General features: G+C 45.0%; 2 protein-coding genes across 13 annotated transcripts in view; one reads left to right on the forward strand and one right to left on the reverse strand.

Moving 5' to 3' along the window:
- NPRL3 (NPR3 like, GATOR1 complex subunit) overlaps window positions 1-5,919 on the forward strand; it is a 74,067-nt gene extending 68,148 nt beyond the window's left edge. For 6 of the 10 annotated variants that reach the window (XM_075011157.1, XM_075011158.1, XM_075011162.1 and 3 more), the window contains one exon: window positions 4,542-5,919. In XM_075011157.1, the coding sequence (XP_074867258.1) occupies window positions 4,542-4,707 (166 nt within the window). In that variant the 3' untranslated portion in view covers window positions 4,708-5,919. The remainder of the gene's footprint in view (window positions 1-4,541) is intronic. The other 4 variants (XM_075011160.1, XM_075011163.1, XR_012647810.1 and 1 more) reach the window with 3 other exon arrangements.
- MPG (N-methylpurine DNA glycosylase) overlaps window positions 1-22,383 on the reverse strand; it is a 36,371-nt gene that overhangs the window by 7,637 nt on the left and 6,351 nt on the right. The window contains exons 1-4 of one of the 3 annotated variants that reach the window (XM_075011170.1): window positions 20,313-20,476; window positions 20,059-20,186; window positions 17,449-17,682; window positions 12,950-13,154 (exon numbers count right to left, since the gene is read on the reverse strand). In XM_075011170.1, the coding sequence (XP_074867271.1) occupies window positions 12,950-13,154; window positions 17,449-17,682; window positions 20,059-20,142 (523 nt within the window). In that variant the 5' untranslated portion in view covers window positions 20,143-20,186; window positions 20,313-20,476. Of the gene's footprint in view, window positions 1-12,949; window positions 13,155-17,448; window positions 17,683-20,058; window positions 20,187-20,312; window positions 20,477-22,383 lie in introns of those variants that run through there. The other 2 variants (XM_075011168.1, XM_075011171.1) reach the window with 2 other exon arrangements.

The following is a 22,383-nucleotide window of genomic DNA, read 5'->3' on the forward strand; positions in this document are numbered from 1 at the left end:
AATCTCACCTCACACAGCAACTGCTCCTTACCCCCACCAGTTTTGTTACCTTTCTCTGTACCTTGTCCAATTCTAATGCACCTGTTTTGAGCTAGGGCAACCGGAACTGCATGCGGTGTTCCAGGTGTGGCTGCATCAGGGATTTATACAGAATGATACCAGGCTATCTCCGTGGCATGTTCATCAGTGGTGCAGGCCAGAGCAGCTTCCTCCAGTACACAGGTGCCAGCTATCTACATCACATGCCTAAATTAAAACCCGAACCCTCAACACAAGGAGTAGAGTAACAGGCAGATAAACCCTGGAATCCCAAAGCACTGAAGTGGCCAGTTCTCTTTTGGAGCAGTAGGACACTAGGAAGCTGTAGTGCAGGCCAACATCCCCAGTAGGCATCTAACTGCTCTTTCCTGGGAATAGCTCCAGCTCATTTGTGGAAACAGCTTTTGGCTCCTGGTGAGAATAAAACCGTCCCTGATGATGCTCTGACTCACCTCTCCCAAAGCATCTCCTTCTATCTGCTTGTCTGCAATACAAAAACTACAGGGGGATGCATGCATAGTTACAGAGCCTCTGGGTGGGAAATACTGGTGGCCTGGATTTTATTGGCGTATTCATCCAGATCTGGCAGCAAGGCAGCTACAAAGGCAAGTTCAGGAAAAACAAAATGCAGGAAAACTGAGGAACAGCTGGATCTAGCATCTAGGACAGGCATGGGTACAATATAATGGCCCAAGAGAGGGTGGCCAAATATGGCCCACCAAGCCTTTTGATCTTTTCTGTGGCCCACCTCGCCAGGAGCCTGAGGCATGCTCTTCCATCCCCAACTCCCTGCCCCAGGTCACCGCACGAACCCTCCGCAATCCCCTGCCCCAGGTCATTGCTCCCCCCCAGACCTGCACCCCCTCCCCACATCAGAATCCCCTCACCAACCCTAAACCCCTATCTGCTGCCCCAGGTCACAACCCACTCCTGCACTCAAACACCCTACCAGATTCCACACCCTCTCCTGAACCCAACCTCCATCCCAGGCCCACCCACCATAGAAAGTGCAGCCCCTCACCACTTACCAAAATCTTGGGGGTGACCCCCATCTAAAATGTTTGCCCTGACCTACAATTACACTGGGCAGATGAGAGCTCCTTGTTACTCCTCTGGGCACAGAGAAGACTGTATTAGAGTTTTTTTTGCTTCTGCCATGACATATTGTAGATTCATGCATGTCAATATGCATATGTCAGATTTTTCAATACACTTCCTGCCTACAATTTTCCCAGCAGCAACTGCTCCCCCCACCTCCTCTTCCCCCATAACAAACACTTACTACCTCCTGGTGGGCTCCCTCAGTGGCTGGAATCCAGCCCAGTGATGTGCAGGACGTAAACTTGGTAGAGTCCCGTATGGAGCAAATTTAGATTAATTAAGGCTACAGAGGTTTTCATTCTCTCCGCAGAGTAATAAAGAGCATCTGCGAATCCCCACTGGCTTGTTATATTTTCATGAATCTAAAGATATAATCAAGAGACACAAAAGCAACGAAATTCAAACTCATCTGAACAAAGCCATTGGCAGTTTCAGCATCCTGTACCATGACTTCTTCCTCTGACAAACTGGCAAAGCATCAAAGAATCCAAGACTGCCACTCATGCTGACAAAGCTTCTGGTTTCCAGTCTCACACTGGCCTGCACAGGCATCGCCAACATGCTGTCTCTAAGCTGACAGGGAACACTGAGGCCATCAAAATACTACAGAGCTGGGGGGCTGTATGAATTCACAAGACTTGTGGGGATGAACGTAACAATATCCCCACAACCACCTTTTGAGTGACTAATGTACCTCAGTGGAAAGGGGGGAGACACTTCCACTGAGGCATCTGAGCTCCATAACTCTCCATACAAATGTATATAATTGCTATTAGACCAGAAAAAAGAAAACCCATTGGAAGCTCAGGATCCTGCCTGCACCCCCTTCTGCTGCTCCAGGTCACAACCCCCTTCTTCAGCCAAACTCCCTATCAGATTTGATTGTGTCAAATGCTCTCCTGTCCCTGTCTGTTTCTGGAGTTACTGTAATGATGTCTGTTGGAGGAGAACTCCGCCATAAATACTACAGGCATAATGGTAAACTACCCCGGCAAACTGCTCCTACCTGCAGAGAGACAGCACAGTACAGCTCTCTATAGCCTCATCCATACCGCTCGAGCTGGTTTAACTCTGTGCACACAAGGGGTTTTTGCAGGCACAGCTCTGCTGGTTTGGGGGTATGGTCTCTGTCCAACAGAACTGCACCAAATGTAGTCCTGATGTTAAACACCCTTATACTGGCATAACTGACTTTTCCCAGGACACTTATTTTCACAGAATTGCAGAAATGAAAGGAAAGGTCCTCAAGAGGTCACCCTGTCCAGCCAGCTGTGCTGAGGCAAGACTCAGTGGACCTAAATTGTCTTCCACAGATGTTCATCAAACCTGTTTTTAAAAACCTCCAAGGATGGGGATTCCCCAGCATCTTCTTGGCAACATGTTGTACTTAACAGTCCTTCAGAGGAGAACCTTTCCAGTTCTATTTAACCTCAGTCCCCCTTGCTGCAGATAATTACTTCTTGTCCTTCGTAGGGGGCACAGCACTTAATGTATTTGAAGAGTGTTATCAGGTCCCCACTTAGTCTTTTATCAAAACTAAACTTGGCCAGTTTTTTTAATGGTTCTTCCTGAGTTGCTCTTCTCCGGACTCTCCAGTTTGTCACGTCTTTCCTAACGTGTGATGCCCACAAGGGGACACAGTACAGCAGCTGAAGCCTCAGCAGTGCTGAGTAGAGTGGGAATGTTATCTCTCAGGCCTTGCACATTGTATTACTGCTGATCTACTCCACAGTGAGATCAGCCTTTTCTGCAACTGCATCAAACTGCTGGTTTATATTCAGTGTGTCCCCCATGACCCTCTTCAGCAGTTCTGCCACCTAACTGCTTATTCTCTAGTTTTCATGTTGTGTGTTAGATGTATCCTTCCTAAACCCAGTTTCCTGCACTTGTCTTAAACTTCATCTTGCTGATTTTAAATATATTAATCCTCCAGTGTAGCAAGGTTATTTTGCTGGCTTTGTTGCCCAGACCTGGCCTTACAAAATATAAAGAAAGCAGTGTTTGCATTACACTGTACTGGTTGGCAACCAAAGTCCTGCCCGTGCTGAGTTCATCCTTAGGGCAGCTAAGGAAAGCAATCCTGGGAGGGAACTAGGTCTAAGCTCTAAGTCACCTCTCAGCCCTTGACCATGACCTGGCCAACAGCTAAAATGGTCACCTGTGGAATTTAAAGCAGTTTAGGGGCTGTTTTAAATTACACTGATGCAGTGTTCCCACATGGCCTGCTGTGCTACTGGGTTTCATCCAAGAAGTGTCCCAGACTGCCCAGCCTCTCCCCACCTTGACGTATGTCCTATGTGGAGGGGGCTTTGAGGGAACAGGTGACACAGGGTCACCACAGCACCTTGCCCCCGCTGAACAAAGTTTCACCCCATTCTCACTATTTGGTTAAATAAATAAATCACCACAAACAGGAAGAGTTCTGTAGGAGCAGCATTCAAGGACAGACCACGCCTGAGAGGCTGGTGGCATCCCTAAGGGGGAAGAGTTTGGATGGTATACAAAGCGGCGACTTAACCGGGTGTTTCCTGGCTTCTTCACACAGGAATATGGGACTAGGAAGAGCTTAGAGAACAGGAGGCACTGGTCTGCAACAATAGTGTTAACTGCACCTTAGCAAAGTTCTTCGTAAGTGATTTCCATATTGTACTTCCAGTTACTTTAGAGCAGGGGTAGGTAATATGCCAGAGGTGGTTCGCCAGAGTTAGCAAACCTGTAAATAAAGCACTGGTGGCCCACTGGGGACTAACCCTGGCAAACCACATCCAGCCCACAGGCGACTTAGAGCATTTCTTTCTCTGTTGCCCAGCTCCCTGCCAGGCTGCCCTATCAGTTCAGCTTCCCATGAAGCTCTGTAGTTAGAGGTCAGGTCATTCCAATGGTAATGAGTCACACTGTGTTAGACACAACAAGATCACTGTATGCCTGTTTCATGAGGTTTTTGTTGTCAGTGGAATGGCTCCAAGAAGTCCTCCCTCTGCTCTCATTCTAAGGTCTCCTGGGGACCCTTGACACAGAGCTGTAATGGGTTCAGTAACATTGTGTTTTATGATAAAAGTTTGGTGCTAGCGAATAGGGGGCTGAAAGTACTTTTGACTCGTTATTTCAAACAGACCTTCCTACACCTCCCTTTTCCTCCTCATCAGCCAGCAATGACCAGACTTCCCCACCTGACAGGGAGCTAGGAGCTGGAGTTCATCTTTCTTTGTAAAGCTCACTGATGTCTTTGGAAGGAAGCAACTCAATGAACAGCAAGTGTTATTGTTTTTATAACAATCATCTCTTGCTTTCATTTAATCAAGCCCTCTGTTCAGAACACTTGGCATTCAGAGAAAAAGGAATCTTTTCTTAAGATGAAAATATGCTGCCCTGAAAAGTTTGTTCTGTTTCTCTTCCCTCAGAGTCTCGAGCAAGTCCCAAGATTTCAGCTTTCAAAAACTCCCAGACGCAGCCCAAATGGGTTTGGTTTGTGATTGTTTCACTGAAGATGGAGATATTGCATCCTCATCAGCGGTAACCTCAGAGATGGCTGAGAGGTTAGAGGAGTTCCCTCTGAAGAAGTTATGACAGCCATTCTCTCTGTATAATGTAGGTGGGAAAGTCCGGAGTCTTTAAGAGCCTTCAGTTCACTGCTGTTGGTTACGTATGCGGCAAGTTTTTAGAAATCTCCAGGGGGTGAGCAAAAGGGGCGAATCCTTTAAAGAAAGGCAGAGAAACAAGAAGTGGAGGAAAATCAACCTGCAGCCATCCCTCTCCTAATTAAAAAACTGAACCATAAAACCTTCCAGCGCCACAGACACTGCTGAAGAACACCCCAAAAGATACACGGTGTCATATTTCATTTTGAAACAAGTACCTGCAACAGTGAGAGACGATGTGCTTCATAAATCTGCATTGTGGGTCATAAGATTTAATTTCAATTCCACAATCTGGTTTGAGGACTCTGGATCTTGGAAACTGCAGGCAGAAAACATGCCTCTTTTCCTGCAGTTGCTTCCATGGGACAGGTCAGATGGTATGTTCACTTCTACACCTTTGAAAAGAAGCTAAAGGGAATACTGGTTGGCCCTTCTGTGATTTGGAGAAAACTGTTCAAGTACCAAGGAGACTACAGGTATCTTTGCTACTCTGTGGAGTACCGGCAGACCCTGTCTAGACAGTGGTGAGCTTGTGACAATTCCATGGCAAAAATGCAGAAACCTTTCAGCCTAACAAGTAGGATGGCTTGGGCTCAGTAGAGTGATTTATGGTAAATCAGTGCCCAGACCAGTCAAGGGACAGCTATTCAAAGCCCTGGACAGGCCACACTGATTAGACACAAGGGTGACCAAAGAAAGGTACATGGTAAATCTTAATCCACTAAAATAAGATGTTTTAGGCAGTGAGAGCATATGCAAAATTATGTCATCAGGCATGAAACCAAAGTCTGTGGTATTAGAGAGGAGTTGTGAGACAATATAGGCATGTATTAAGGATGAATGAAGGGAATCCTGTTAGGGAGGCATTTGAAACTAATATTTCTGAGCAGAAAACAAAAGGACAGCAAAGAAAATGGTAGGCTGGCTGTGTACAGGATGACGGACTGGACACCGAGTGAGAGCTGAAGCAGCAAAAGCCTGTAAAGCCTGATCCAGCACACAGCTCTGGTTGGGAAAAAAGGGGAGAAGAAGACAACAGAGATGACAAAGAAGAAAATTTATTTAATTTTAAATTAAATTAATTTACATTTTGTCCATTATTGTCTCTGATGGAGAAAGGGATTAAAGGAAAAATACCCCAGTCTAGCATTCTTAATTTTCCTTGCATGCCTTCTTTCGTCTCCACTAAGAAGAAAAAGCTTTCTGAGAAGTTATTTGTGGTTATTATTTGGTGCTAAACATACAGGCGCTCCCTGAGTTATGAATGTCCACAGATACCAATGCTCACCCGCAGCCTCAGGGGAGCAGCCACCCCCATCCCTCGGCTGTCCTCCCCACACCTGTGGGCTCAGCACAGACTCTGGCAGCCCAGAGCCCCTCCCCCTGGCAGCAGCTGTCCCACCCCCCACAGGCTCTGCACTGGCTTAGGCAGTCCCCAACCCAACTCCCCCGGCCATCCTCCCCTGGGCTGTGCGCCCAGCCCCACTCACCAGGAGGCAAAAGCATAGCCTGGAGGAAGAGGAGCGGATGCCTGTGCATCTGGAAAGAAGTGTTGCTTTAAACCACCTCTTCTCTCCAGCTGCTGCCCCCTGTTCCTCTGGTCTGTGTTCACACTACTTGTTGCCTCCTGGTGGGCAGAGCCTGGGTGAGCATGGGCTGCTAGGGGATCAGGCTGGGGGTAGCTGGAGACAGTGCTGAGCCCACGGATGGGGTGGTGGCTTGGGATGACTGGAGCTCAAACTAAGCTGAGGGCAGGGGGAGATGCCGGGGTCTGGGACAGTCAGAGCCTGTGCCGAGTCCACAGGTGCCAGGGGCAGGGAGGCTGCCTGAGTTAGTAATGATCCCACAGGGGGAGGAGAGGATGGGCTACGGGGAATGGGGTTGGGGGCTGCCCGAGCTGGTGGTGAGCCTGTGGATGAGGGAGACAGCTGTGGGTTGGGTCTGTATGTAGGAGCCAACACAGAGGTGGGGACAAGGGGGACCCTGACCAAACAGGGCTGGATTAAGAAAGGGGCATTAGGGGCTGCAGCCCAGGGCGCTGAGTTAAGGGGAGGCCTGAGTTAAGGGAGGCCCTGCAAAAACAAGAGATGATTTTGTGACCTACTAGTTATTTACCACCAGAAAGACATGTATCCATCACTCAGCAGTAAGGGGAAAGCAAAATGTCATAGCTTCCAAGATCAGAAAGGACCACTGGTAACACTCTTAAGTCTGACCCCTCTTCTCTTCACTTCCCCCAATACAGTGCAGACCACAGAAACATCCCCCAAATAATGCCTACAGTAGGTCTTTTAGGAAAAAATCCAACCTCAATCTAAAAATGGTCAGTGATGGAGACTTTGCCCCATTGTTGATAAATTGTTCCAGTGGTTAATAATGATCACTGTTAAAAATGCACATCTTAATTCCACTCTGCATTTGTCTAGTTTCAACATCCAATCATTGGACCATCTTTATCTGCCAGACTGAAGCACCCATTATAAATATATATAAAAATTTGCTGCCCATGTAGATTGTAATCCAGAGACCCCTTAAATTTATACACTGAGATGGAGTTTGCCACTTTAAACCATGTTTTCTAATCCTTTAATGCTTCCTTTCTAAGTAAAGTCATCGTTTTAATGACATACAAACATAACATAATGATGTTAGAAATAAGTCAGCTATGGACAGGTGGGAGGAAAGTAGCCCACAGAAGCTCTTGGATATCAGAGATAAGATTGCTCTCCAAACAATATTGAACTGACCAGTAAAATGTGACATTTCACAGCTGGTTTTTGCCAACGGAAAAGTATGTTTTACTTTAGATCCCATGAATCACACATTATGTAATTTGCTGAGTTGCTGTTGTTTCATTTAATACTTTAAACAAACACTGTAATTATTCCATAGATCATATTTCGTAGATTGGATCAGCAAGCCACTCTGGGAACACAAGGCAAACATCGAACATGATAACGAAAAAGCTGTTCACCAAAGAACTGTGTTGTTTATTCTGGTCTTCCACTGACCTATTGCCTGATTTCTAGTTATGCATCTTAGCAGCTGCTTGGCTCCCAAAAGTGCTTCAGCTTTAACAGTAACAAAGATGTGATGTTGAAACAGCTGAGTGGATTTAAGGTTACTGCCATTTTTAGGACTATCTTAGCCAGGCTGCTTTCCCTCTAGCGCTGATTGTGAAAGCCCTTTGTGATCTGAGTTTCATTTGATTTGTTATTTCAGCTCTTGTTCTGTCTCCAGATATTATCTCTGTATGTATTTGAGCACAGAGGCAGAAGTCTGACTCACTGTCTGCAGACACATCCTGAATCTTCTCAGTTCAAAAATTGCCTACTGTGTCAATGTTAAAAGCTCAAAGCTCTGAACTGTTTAGGATGGGAAAACCTTGAGCCCTGCTTGGCAAGTATAGACCTCAAGGAAGTCTTTCTGCATGAAAATTAGCTAAACCAACATGCCAAACGACTTTGCTGGAAATGTTACGAACCTAAGACTGACCACCTCAGGGATTTTAATCAGGGCACACATATGCGATAGGATAGTCACAGACAAAGATGAGAAGGGGACTTGGACTGATGACCCTTTCTTTCAAAGACTCCTTTCAGCATAAAGCAGGGGACACAGCTCACTATTCCATTCCAAGCTCAGACATTAATCTGCTGTGCAATCCTGGGCAAGTTCCCTCTCCTCTCTGCACCTGCTTCCCCGTCACACTTCATCTGTCTCGTTTGTTTTTGGAGCAGGGGGAGTCTCTGCCCAGAACAGTAGGGTCCTGGTCATCACTGAAGCCTTTGGCTGGTACTATAATTCGAAGAATAGCCATACTTATAATTCCCACAACAGCAACTCTTGTTGTTATGGAAATTACTAGTAGCATCTGATGTCATGCTCTATTGCTACAGTCCTCTAGGTTTTCTACACTAGTGGTCCCCAAACTCTTGAGGAGTGTACCCCCCGGCAGAGGAGGGGACCAGGCATGGAGTTGTAGCTCTAAGGTGGAAGGGGAGGGGCTGGATGGTGCTGATCTTAGGATTGCAACTAGGGTCACAGCTGGAGGTGGAGCTGTGGCTAGGAATGGGACCAGAAAAAGAGCCATGGCCAGCAGATGGGGCTGGGAGCAGAGCAACAGTCAAAGTACAGAGCCACTGCAAGGCTGGCACAGGGAGCTGGGGACACAACTTGTGGGTGGGACCAGAGCAGAGCTGAGGGTGCGAGGGGGTAGGTGGCACTATCTGTCCTCTCCCCTCCCAGGGGAGCCGGCCCACGTTCTGTCCGACAGTTCCCCCATGCCCTTCTGGGGGGGGCATACACCACAGTTTGGGGACCTCTTCTCTATACTTTCAGATATCAGCTTCTATAAACCTTGCTTGCTCTTCAAGAAAAAGACTGACCTCCCTGGAAATGTGCTCTGTAACAGGCTCATATCATGAAGACCTCCTTTAGAGGGACTCATTGCCTGGTGTGCCAAATTGTGAAGTCATGTGAATTTGTCTTTCTGCATAGCTGATTTAGAACCTGCTGGCACTGCCAGATTTCCCACATCAGGGGATCGTGACAAACAGTCTCTGGTCCCATCTTCCCTGGCAAGACAAGTCTAGGACATCAGCAACTAAACCGTTATCAAGTTGTAGTATGATTCCCCTATGTGGTACAGTTGGCAGGGTAGAAAGACTAGTCAATCTACTGCTCAGTGATGGATTATTTCCCCACTTCTTTTTCTTTATAGCACAGCTACAGTGAAGGTCACAGGAAAAACAGTACCAAGTCCTGTCATCTAACAAGGAAAGCCAATACATCTATCCTGTTTCTTAGCAGGCAATTCTCCTTATACAAGAGGACTTTCTCCCCCCATCCTGTGGCTTGTTGGCCGAAAGAGGGAAGGCCAGAATGGGTTCTTGCTGAAATTCAGGCCCTATCTACATCAGCAAATCAGCAACCAGCTGAGCACACTGATGTGCTATCACTAGTGCAAGTGTAATCCACACACCTATGTTTGGTTCACTGTCCCATGTAGTGGTACCTAGTCCACTTCACAGAGAAAGACTGAGCATCCTGTACAGCCTAAGCAGAGAGCCAGCTGGCTTTTACCTCCAAGTGTAGAGGCACCTGCACTAAACTCCAGAGGTCCCATGTTCGAGTCTGCCTGAGGGCAGTTACACAAGCCCCTAATGACATAGGTATATGTGCTGACACAAAATGGAGGTTGCTATAACTGCAGCTTCATTGAGATGTGTGGTATCTAGCTGTATTCCATACCGAACACCCATACAGACCATATGCCTGAGATCTGAGATTTCTAGCGAGTAGTGTCCACTGGTCCGTGTAGCTGTTCTCCTTTTGCACTAAACTGAGGGCTAAGAGGCAGTGCAGACTCTCCAGGTCCTCTCTCAGCACAAATCAGAAGAATTCAAATCAGAGGGGCCTGGGTCAGACTGAGGTCTCACAGTCGTCTCAGACATAAGATTTGTGCCTCATTGATGCGAGGAGGAAATGAGCAGCAAATACTGACTTTAGCTGAGAGATGCACATGTCCCAGACAAGAGGGGCAGTGTTAGTGCTCCCTGCTCACGGAGAACGAATGGGCATAGGAGATGCAGTTCTTAAACCTCAGACTCTGGTCGTAATCTTTGCCCATAGGGAGAGAATTCATGAGGCAGGGAGAAACTAAGGGCTGGTATACACTGCAAAATTAGGTCTGCTTAACGACATCACTTAGGGCTTATGAAAAATTTCACACACTGCAATTTAATGAGGCTGATCTAAGCCCTGATATAACACCTCTGGTTGATGGAAGAAATCTGGTAATTACTGAAAGCATCCAACAACCAGGGCTGGACACTACTGGGAGATACTCAGAGCAGCTCAGGAACGAGGGTACACCTAGCATCAATATGTGAGACAAAGCAGAGGCTAATAGAGCCCCGAGGAATTTGTTTGGGTGGTTAACAGACTGGAGGTGTCAGGGAGCTGACACTACGTTTAGCACAAGCAAATCTAACTGCTCACTTAGGCAAGGGGGAGTAACAGTGACTCACCAATCTGGGCATGCCAAAGAAGAGTCACAGCTGCTTCTGCACCCATGCTGGATGCCTGCTGCTGCACAATGACATATGTACATTCCACGGGAACAGATTTCCTAAATGTAGATAGGTCCCAGGAAGCTGCTATAGGGGCAAGACAAGTTGTACCAACAGCCTCTGCCTGTAACCTGTTCTTTACATGCCCTTGCTGGTAACTGTATCAAATGCTTCACATACCCACCTCCTGATGCTCTCAGCTCCCACACAAGACTCAGATGTACAGTGGAAGAGCAACCCCCAAGGGGCATATTTGTTCTTGCAAATCCCCCTATGGGGCTACTGATGAGGACAGGTTTTTAATTTTAAACAAAAACAACTCAGTGAATGTTTAAAGCAGACCACACACAGACATCAGCCCTTCTAATAAGCTTGAACATAGGTAGTTGAGGAAAAGCTGCTGGCAGAGGCTTCCCCCCGGCAAGGGACTCAATTTAAGCACCAAAGATTGTTGTTTTTCCAACAGAAGATAGTTTACAATATATCAAGCTGTTTAAATCCCATCCTGGCTGAGGAAGCACTCCGTCTTTTATTATCTGGACAGACTCGACAGAGACATGTTAATGAACTTCACATGTGCTAGTCCTATACAATCCAAGACGCCTCCATTCAGGAACACAAAGATTCCTCCAGGAACACTCATGGGAATACACTAGTTCTTCCCTATGGTTTTAATCTGACACTGTCTCTCTGTCTGGCTGGGCTCCAGAAACTGACATTTGGAGATTCATGGTCACTTGTTTTATGAATATTAGCTTCCCGCTTAGGAAAATGCCAAGAGATTTTTTTAAACTCCTTTGCACAGATGTAAAAACATTAAAAAAAATATTCTCTGAAATTCCCCAAATAAAATAAATAGTGTCTTTAAGAATTGCCTATTACAATTTTAGGATGTCTTTAGTAATCCATAACTTTATTCCAAGCAAACTGCCATTCTGGCAGGAAGCGAGAAAGCAGGACTGAAGGAAAAGTTTTCTGCATGTCAATGAATAAGACAGTGAAAGCCTTATAAAGATATTTTCAGATAAGGGTCAATATAATTTGAAATCCTCCACACCAGCTGCAATCTCATGCTTCATTTGCATAATCTCTCTTCAGAAGAGATTTTTTTGAAAGAAAAAAAGCAGTGTAGATGGGGCTTTTTCGAAAATAAACCCCATCTTTGAAAGAACCCTTCTTCCTATTTTGTTTCAGGAAGAAGGGTTCTTTTGAAGATGGGATTTATTTTCAAAAAAGCCCCATCTATAATGCTTCCCCCCCACCCCCTAAAGAATCTCTTCTGAAGAAAGGTTGAGCAAATGAAGCACAAGATATGTACATCAACACCTCATTTGCGTTTTCAATTTACCTCATTTGCATTCCTCTTTTGAAAGAGGAATGCAAGTGTAAACATAGTCCCAGTGTGTGTGTTGCAACGGTGCACACTGTGGTTCCCAATTATAATTTTAATATTACTGAGTGATCTTAGGACAAGTACTTGTCATCCCTCACAGAAAGAGCTGAGAGTCATGCTAGATCCTGTACAAACACACAGTAAGAGACATGCATTACCACAATGTGTGTAATACTCACTAGTTGCTGATGGCCACATTACATTTAAAGTGGCCAAGTCCTCCAGAGTTGTTTTTAGCTTCAGGGCAGAAACACCAAGGCCAGGTCTAAACTATGAGGAAAAGTTGACTTAAGATATGCAATTCCAGCTATGACAATTGTGTAGCTGGAGTCGACATACTGTGGATCGATTTTTCTGGCCACCCCCTAGTGGAAGGTTGATGGGAGAAACTGTCCTGTCAACCTCCCTTACTCCTTGCAACAGCGAAGGGTACCAGGGTCAATGGTAGAGCCCCAGTGGTTCAATTTAGCACATTCCCCGCAGGCATGCTAAACTGAATCCCAGAAGATCGACTGTGATCAAGTCAATCTTCTGGTAAGTTTTGATATACCCCAAGTCAAAGGCAAAAGTGGCAGTGGCAACTGTCTTTGCAGTCTAAGAGTCTTTATGAAGCTCATAAATGATGGAGACAGGGCAAGTATGAATATCTGCACTATGGAAGCACCTCACGCAGTAATCATTGTAACTGTTGAGTGTCCACTTACCCTGGCTGGAGACGTTCATGCAGAAATAAATCCCATAGATCTGGTACACATACAGGGTTCCTGGTTTCATGAACATTGCTGCATTTCTTGCAGTTTGCTTCCCTCCCTTTGAATGGGAAGCTTCATCTTCTCCACCCAGATAAGCCTCCGTTTCCACAATCCTTCCCCGGAGTTCTCTACCATCAGGAAGTTTATGAACTAAAATCTGAAAGACAGATCCAAAGCATGTTAGTGACTTCCAGGGTAAGGAACCCTTTCATTAGGTCAACATAACTCCATCAGTCAGGAGTGGGAAGAAAACTCACCCTCCTGACCCATGCAGCTATACTGACAGCAGCTAACTTTGTTTGGAGAGCAGGGGTTCCTACAACAACTGAAAAAACTCTCCAGTGGTTTATCCTGTACTTACACAACAAGGCTTTGGTGGCACAACTGTGCCCTCATAACTAGTCTACAAGAGCCCCTGTAGCGTAGACACAGCCTGGGTCACTGGAAAAAAACATGGTAAGTACAGAAAGGTAGAGTCACAGCATAACGGGTGCTTCTCTATCATCTCCCATGGAATGCTCTGCAAACCAATGTGAGCTATTCCAGGCTTCACACTGTGCCACACCTCAGGCCAAGGACCGAGTCACTTGATTATTTACCTATCAAAAGCGAAATGCTGGAGGGAACAAATGTTCCATTTTTCTTTCTGTGACTGCATCATGTTGTACACATGGATGGTAATAAATAGGCATGAAATAAGGTCATTCTTTCCAGCTTGCCCAACTTGTTTTTTGTTCCATACAATGTGTTTATTGGCTGAAGCAAAGGGTGCCACCTGTTAAGTCACTGACATGGACTCTAAATCACAATTTTAGCACAACATTACATGTGCATTATTGAATTCAGAGGAAAATATGACAACAAATACAATGCAATAACTTCCTCATAGGACACATTCTTACCAAGATGAGTACCAAGACCTGGTCCCCAGCTGGTCACAATCACTCTCAGGGCATTAATGATATTTTTGTAATTTCCACAGTACACAAAACAGCGAGGAGATGCTAGGCACCAGAGTGACAAAACTTCGCTACTGATATAGGCTCCCTACTGCTGGCACTTAGGAATAACTCAAAGTAGGTGGAGAAACAGAGAATGGTAAGAAGAATTTTTACGAGAGAGAAAAGGAGAAAGAACATAAGCAAAATCCGTACACACTGTTTTTTGTGGTTTGACCTAATGTTGTTTCCAGACATCTTGTTTTATTTAGTGTCTTTATGAAATACTTCAATGTAGCCTCATTTGGACACAAGCTCTCTGTTTAATTACGCTACATTCAGCACTCCCATATTTAAAAACAAGTGATTTTAGAATTACCTTCACGAAGCAGAAAACTTAATTCCTGCCAGATGTTTCCACTGAATTTGTAAAGCAATTGTGGGGATGATCCAGGAAAGGATCTGCCAGAAGTCTGCATTAGACACTAACAACTGTTGCATTTTAGAATTTGTTTTCAAACAACTCCCAAGTTATCAACAATATCATGAAACTAGTGAGTTTACGATTTTCAAACATGGAATATGCACACAGAGAAGCTTCAGAAGCATGCTAATTGTTTGTCCAATCTGAAGGCATGATCTGTGAACATAACCATGCGGTGACAGGCAGCTTTTAAAATTCCAGGAGCATCAGGCACCTGTGGCTGACCTCTTTTAAACAGATGTAATGCTGTGAATTGAGTTGTGGTTTTAAGATTCACACAGCCATTTCCTTAATTTCCCAGCTACCCTAAATGTACACAAAGGAAGTTACTCAAGACACACATCCCTCTTCCACTGAGGACGGGTAAACTCAATCTGTATTTTATCCACCATTACACAAAAACAATTCACTGAACTGGAATTAAGACAAGGATTTCTCCTAGTGGAAAAATAAGCCAATGTGCTTAACCATCTTTAAGTAGTTGTTCCCCTCAATTCTGCACTGGTGAGGCCACATCTGGAATATTGTGTCCAGTTTTGGGCCCCCCAGTATAAAAAGGACGTGGATTTGCTGGAGCAGGTTCAGCAGAAGGCAACACAAATGATTAAGGGGCTGGAGCACAAGACCTACGAGGATAGGCTGAGAGATTTGGGTTTTTTTAGTTTACAGAAGAGAAGACTTAGGGGTGATTTAATAGCAGCCTTCAACTTCCTGAAGGGGAGCTCTAAAGAGGAGGGTGAGAAACTGTTCTCAGTGGTGTCAGATGACAGAACAAGGAGTAATGGTCTGAAGTTGAACAGGGAGAGGTGTAGGGTAGATATTAAGAAAAACTACTTCACCAGGAGGGTTGTGAAGCACTGGAGTGCGTTGCCTAGAGAGGTGGTGGATTCTCCATCCCTCAAGGTTTTTAAGTCCCAGCTGGACAAGGTCCTGGCTGGGATGACTTAGTGGTGGTTGATCCTGCTTGAAGAAGGGGGCTGGACTAGATGACCTCCTGAGGTCCCTTCCAGCCCTATGATTCTGTGTGATTCCGTGATCCTGGTGAAATTTCCTCCTTCACTAGTATATATGCAAAATATCCTGGGGTATATGCTATTCTGTACAGGCTTTGTGTCCTGGTGACAGGGCATACTAGTATGCCCCAATGCATTTTAAAGTATGGCCCAAAGTTTAGGATTGGTAAAACAAAATCCAAAACTTTTACCAAATCTAAGCCTGAAAAATGTTTCTATGACAACTTTTTTCTAAAAGAGGATACAAGAGGGATAGCTGGCACAACACAGGACAACAGAGCTGGAACACACAAGCTGAGACCTTTGGAGTGGTTCTAGAGTATGAGGGTGGGGGTTTTGAAGATTTAAGGGCTAATTCCTGGCTAAAGTACACAACTCCTTTAACTGAGAAAGGTAACAGGGACTTTTTGCCCTCAGAGGAAGCCATGAATACATTATGCAGATGCTATCACATTATCAGGGCTTCTGTGTTCCCCCCACAGTCTACAGGTAGAGAAGGTCTAATGGGTGAACGCAGTCCAAAAATCATCAGCCCCCATCCCGGACAGCCCTGCTTGCACAGCAAAACACATTGGGCTTGTGTGCACTACCACCTTACTCCTGAGGACTCTGAAGTTGCCCCGGCACTTTGAAGTTCCAGTGGGTGTGCTGCGGCTAGGTGCATGCCAGTACTTCGAAGTTTAAAACTTTGGAGTTGCCACGGGGGAGAATTTGCTTAATGAAGTGCTGCCTATGCACGGCAGCACTTCATTAATAAACTCCCAATACCCTAATTACCATCCTTCCTTCGAAGGATGGTGGTAGTGTAGACACAGCCATTGTGTACTGACACAAAGGGATCCCTAATGGAACACAGTTATGTGGTACACAAGAAAGGGTGAAATCATGCACCTTGTCTTTTCAGTAGGATGAACCTATGCTGATTCAGCTACAGTCAAGACCCTTCATTTCTCCTAAGAGGCAATATTTGCCTTTTAAGAGGAGACAGCTCCATGTGTATTAAGTGGAGGGTTGTTCCAAGCATACAAGACAACAGGAAAGAAGGCATGAAGTCTCTAGTGGGGTTTCAGAGAGAAGTAACTATTCCTGCATATTATATAGGATATGTCTACACTAGCACCCCCTTTTCGAAAGACGGATGCTACTTGAGACACTTTGGGATATGCTAATGAGGCACTGCAATGAATATGCAGCCCCTCATAAGCATAATGGTGGCTGCAGCACTTCGAAAATGCTGTATTCGATTGCGCGCAGCTCATCTACACGGAGTCCTTTTCGAAACATTTGGTTGTAGGAATAAGGGGATTTTGAAGTGTGCAGGGTCCTTTCGAAAAGGACACCGTGTAGATGAGCCGCACATGATCGAAAGTGGCACTTTCGAAGTGCCGCGGCCACCATTATGCTAATGAGGTGCTGGGTATTCATTGCAGTGCCTCATTAGCATATCCCAAAGTGTCTCATTAGCATCCCCCTTTTGAAAGTGGGGTGCTAGTTTAGACATAGCCATAATAATAATAATAAATCTTTAGCTCTTACACAATGCTATTCACAGCTTTCGCCCAAGATGACACAGCAGGCAAGAGCTTGGAATAGAACCCAGGTCTTCTGAGTCTTGGGCCAGTGCCCCATCCACTCAACAACCTAGGCAAAAAAAGTACAAAGCCAACCTACAGGAATACCTGTTACAAGAATAATGACCCCGGACCAGTCACCCACGTCAGTAATTAAACCAAATTAAAAACAACAACACTCACCATAAACTTAACGCAAAACACAACAGAAAATTCATCTGATGAGAAACTGGATCTGCTCATGCAACCAAAATGGGCCCAATCCTGCTCCCAAAAGCGCCGGTGTTTTCACTATGAGCACCTTTATTTCCTAGAACAGCAAACAACTTTGGAATGAAAGCCCAGTAAAAGGATACAGTTATGGCCTAAAAACGTATGTTTTTGATGTGTTGCTCTACCATAAAGTAAACGTGTTGGCACAGACATGAGCCCTCATGTGAATTACCTGTCCTAGGAATGACTTAGCCAGGCTGATGCAGGGCTGGTTGAAAAAGTCTGGTCCTAACCGGGAAGACGTCTTTGTCTCTTCAGTGAAGTATTTGCTTGTTACTGGAGAGGAATTCCCATCAAGAACAGCCCTCGGGCTCCCGAAGGTGTCAGCTGGAGAGAAGCTGGGTTTACTCTGGACAGCATTTAATGGAGTTAACCGCTTTCTTTTTCTTGGCATCATCCTAGAAAACTGTAATTTAAAAAAAATGAAGTAAGCTCTTTTGTGTGCATTTATAGGAACTAATTTCCATGATGGTGAGCTTTTACAGAGATCCTTTTATCCAAACAATACAAAAGCACTAATTTATTGGGCAAACTAGATGCAATCTACAAACAGATTACACATTTACAAGCAGCTAAATCAGGCAATGCAAAGTTGGGTTCTTCTCTGATATGTGTGGGTAAAATAGCAACACCCGGCTCTGCAGTTTTTTATCTTTTAAGGAACCCAAGTCAAACCAAATCTGCTAAATTCAGAAGTAAAAACATACATCTAATTGTCAGCCCTGAAAGCAACCTCCAGCAAAGGTTATGCAATTTAGTTAACAATTCTGTTAATGATACACAAGCCAGGGTTGACTCTAAGGGCCGTATCAATACCTCGGTTGGCTCAGTGGGACTCACAGGCTACACCTACACTACGAGACAAGTTCGAATTCATTAATATTGATTTTGTAACACTGGATTTTATAAATTCGAATTTGACTATCCTCACCTTCCCACCTGCCCCTCACAAAGTCGACATATTGCTGCCACACTCGATCAGCAAACATTAACTGCTGCAGCAGTGCATTGTGGGAACCTATCCCACAGATCCCGCATCCCCATAGCATTCTAAGTATATGCGCTGGAATTTGATATCATCTTCCTGCACTGCATTGCCCTCATTCCCCTCCTGTGGTAAGCAAATGTCCATTTTTCCAGTTGGAAGGAAGGAAAAGTAGGGCATAAACAAAGATGGCAAAGTTAACAAAAATCTTTCTTCTGCAACTGAATTATCAAGGATTTTATAAAAATCAGCATGCATGTGTCTTCTCAACTGGCTGTCCACTGACTGTCCCCCTCCCTTGATTGCATATGATCCCTGAAAATAATACAGGGTCAATGAAAAGCATGAAAAAAGAGTTGATAGTAAAGTTTTTGAAAAACGTTGCTGAGGAAAGGGTATTTGGCTTCCCAGTTCATTATGCAGCTTCTGTGCACGGTCTGTATTCTCAACTAGCCCTCTGCCCACTCCTCCCTGCGTGAAGGGGTGTAAAGTTAGGAGGAGAACAGAAAAGGCGAGGGAAAAGGGGTTTTGTCTTCTCTTTTCACTGCACAGAAATTGTCACTATGGGGGATGGCAGCAAGCCCCTGTAAATCTTAGCCACAGTGGCAGTCTTCTTCTCTGCGGTGGCAGCTAGCCTCCCCGGGTCCTTGCTGGGGCAGCTGATGTGGGGGGGTTTCAGTGGGGGACCAAATGAAGTAGTCCCCCAGAAAAGCCCCAAAAATCTTAGCTGCTGGGGGAAACTTCCGCCCCTCCCCAGTGGCTGCTAGCCCCCCAAATCCTTTTCTGCCCTTGGATCCCTAACCATGCACAAGCCAGGACATGGTGTGGCCTAGCAGCACGGTCAGCACCAAACATCCTTTTATTGGGTTGGGGGCTAGCCACATGATGTGGTTGAGCATGGGAAAGACCCCCGACTGCATGGTGGCTGTGGGGGAGGGAGGGGGGTGCACACAAATGTAAACCACTGAGAAGTTTCTCAGCTTCTTATGCAAGCATGACCCCCACAACATCCTTACTGCCACATAGTGCGGCAGGGCAGAGGCTGGTGCCAGGCAGCTGAGAAAAAATAGCACATGCAGAGACAGAACCAGGAACTCCCTGCAGGGGCTATTTGTAATGCGTAGATGTGCTCACAGTGCTAATAGCAAAGGCAGACATTTCCCAGGCTCTCATATAAACACGAGCCCATAGCCACGGGCGTCCTGGTCCCAATTTCAAATTCACAGTCTTCCTGTTATCTAATTCCCGCACACCTGGAGAGCAGGGCCAGAGCGGGTCACTCAGGGGCATTGTGGGTTACATGCAGAACACCTCTGGAGGCTAATATATTTGATTTTAAGACATGGCACTTCCACACTGGCCTTTATTTGAACTTTTAAATTGGAACTTGATCCTACACTCCTCAGGTACCGATAATATTATGATATCGATATGAGAACTCCCTCAATTGAGCTAATAATATTTACATTAAAGACAGTCGTGGTAATAATGAGGTAACTGACTTAAATTTGAATTTATCTCGTAATATAGACGTAGCCACAGAAGTGAAGAGAAACAAATAATTCAGACAGCAGAGTGAGTAGAAAAGGCCCTGAACATACACAAAGCACAGATCAGTCGAGTAAGACGACAATATTTGTCACACTAATAAACTCATCTAGTCTAAACGCACTAGGTTATAACAGGCATGCTGATAGCATACCTCCTGTAGACATGTTTGCGTCAGGACTTATGTTAGAACTCTGTTAGGGCGGCTTCAAATAACTTTGAACATTAACACGTAAGTGAAATGAGTACCAGTGTGTGACAGTGAACAGCAACAGGGCTGGGAATCAGGAGGCTTGGGCACTTTTTCTGGTTCTGTAACAGACTGGTGTGCATTGCTTAGAAAGTCACTGCTCCACTCTTTGTGCCAGGTTCAGTATCTGTAAAATGGGGGATAATGACATTTACTCATCAGTGTAAATCATTTGAAAAATTAGGTATAAATAGGACTTGGGCACTGAGAAGCAAAGTTCTCATCTCAGCCAGGTAAAAGTAGTGAGGTTCACCTTTGCTGATGGGTTGTATTGTTGTATTGTACTCTACTGTATTGTATTGTGAGGTTCACCTTTGTTGATGGGTGGTTGGACTGGAGTCTTTTTCCTGAAAGGCACATTTGAAAAAGCAGAGGCCAGCAAGAATAGAGATTGTTTGAAAGATGGCGTGTATTTCAATATGACAGTTCCTTTGGGCCAGGTCCTTTGTGAAGCTGTATTTTGGGATGTCATGAAAGGGGGCAGTATATTGTTAGAATACAACCCATCACTATGCTCAGAAACAACTTAAATTTGCCAGTGTGAATTCTCCCCTCCCCCAAATTTAGTAAAATACCAGCTCCACAATATGGACTATTTACACACAAAGTTTAAAGGGGGTGGTCTTTGCTCATCTATTTTTGTGTTATTATTGTACAAAAATATATTTAAAGTAGCGAGAAAAGTGCACAAACGTAAAATGCCTTAAAGGCCAAAGAAGTCTCAGTGTAATTCTACAGTCCAAATCACTTCACCAATCTAATATGCAGCCACCTCTAGATAAATGCTTGCCATGTTCCAAGCAACACTGCTCTACAGAAAGCAAAGATGACTCCTGGACCACCTGAAACTGCAGGGAAAATAATTACATGATAAGAAATGTAATTACCTACACACACGTGGGCAAGAACATTTATTTATAAAAATGCCATGGATGCTAAAAGCCATTTGTGCTGAAATTTTATGACTCTCTTGACATAATGGCCCCTCCAGCAGAATGGTGTTCCTAGGACCAGCTGAATGCTGACTCAGACTATTTACAGATCAGAGAAGTGGGTCTGCCCCATGAAAGCTCATCACCTAATAAATTATTTTGTTAGTCTTTAAAGTGCTACACAACCGCTTTTTTTGTTTTGTGAAGATACAGACTAACATGGCTACCTCTCTGTGACTATTCAGACAAAATAGTACCACCTAATGAATTGCCAACATTATATCCTGCAGCACCACTTTCTACCTCAGAAGGATTGATTAGAGCAGAGGTGTTCAAACTTCACTGCACTGCAACCCTCCTTAGGCAACAAAAATTAGTACATCACTCCAGGATGGGACAGGGCAGGAGGGAACCAAGGCCTGAGCCAGCCCAAGCCCCTGGTTGGGGGACCAAAGCTGAAGACCACGGACTTCAGCCCCAGGCAGGTGGCCCATAACCTCAGTTCTGGTGTCCAAGGCTGAAGCCCCTAGATTTTGGTCCCAGGCCACAGCACATCTAAGCAATGGGTGTGTGACCCACAGTCTGAGACCCTGCTGCATTACTGCCTGTGTTAGGATGCATAGCAGTAAATCACTCAATACAGCACAGCAACAGTCAGTTTGAGTAGGGATTTTTTATTTTTTAAATATGTAAATTTAAGAGTAAAACACTCCTTTAGCACAATTATCCAATGATGGCTAGAAACATAACTGGAAAGGCAGCTACACTACTAAACTCTAAATCACTTTTATATTTGTGGGAATCCTTAAAAATCCCACCTGACGTCACTGCATTAGTCTCTCAGGCTAAAGCTACACTGCCACTTTACTGTGCTGCAATTTTCTGTCTCAGGGGTGTGAAAAAACACCCCACACTCCCTGAGCACAGCAAGTTGCAGCGAGGTGTGGGATGTTTAAGTTACACTGTAGGGCCCATGTAAACCTCCCGGCCAGTGCAGTTAGTTACTCCAGCCTTGGAAGTGGTTTTTACCTAGAGTGCTCTAGCCAAGACCACACCACCGCATTAAACTTTCAAAGTGAAGACAAATCCTCAGATGCATTGTACACCCGCAAAAGAGTTTCCCCATTTAAAAGCACAGGGGTGGTGGCTGTGCGAGGAAGGACACTTCTGCATGTCACATTGATCTCTAAACGTTCAATCAAGGGAATGACTCTCATTCAAAATGTGTGGGAGTTACTGCCCTGGAAGGATTAACAGGAACCTCCAGTTCATTAGCCATACATAAAGATAGGCTGAAAATATGACCAATCTGCATGGTACGTTATCTTGTTTGGCAACTGGTGGTCTTGCGGGAGGCAAGATCAGAAAAAGGCTTGGAATCCTCCTGCACCT

This window comes from Carettochelys insculpta, chromosome 16 (genome assembly GCF_033958435.1).
Source record: "Carettochelys insculpta isolate YL-2023 chromosome 16, ASM3395843v1, whole genome shotgun sequence".
NCBI classification, from domain to species: domain Eukaryota; kingdom Metazoa; phylum Chordata; order Testudines; family Carettochelyidae; genus Carettochelys; species Carettochelys insculpta.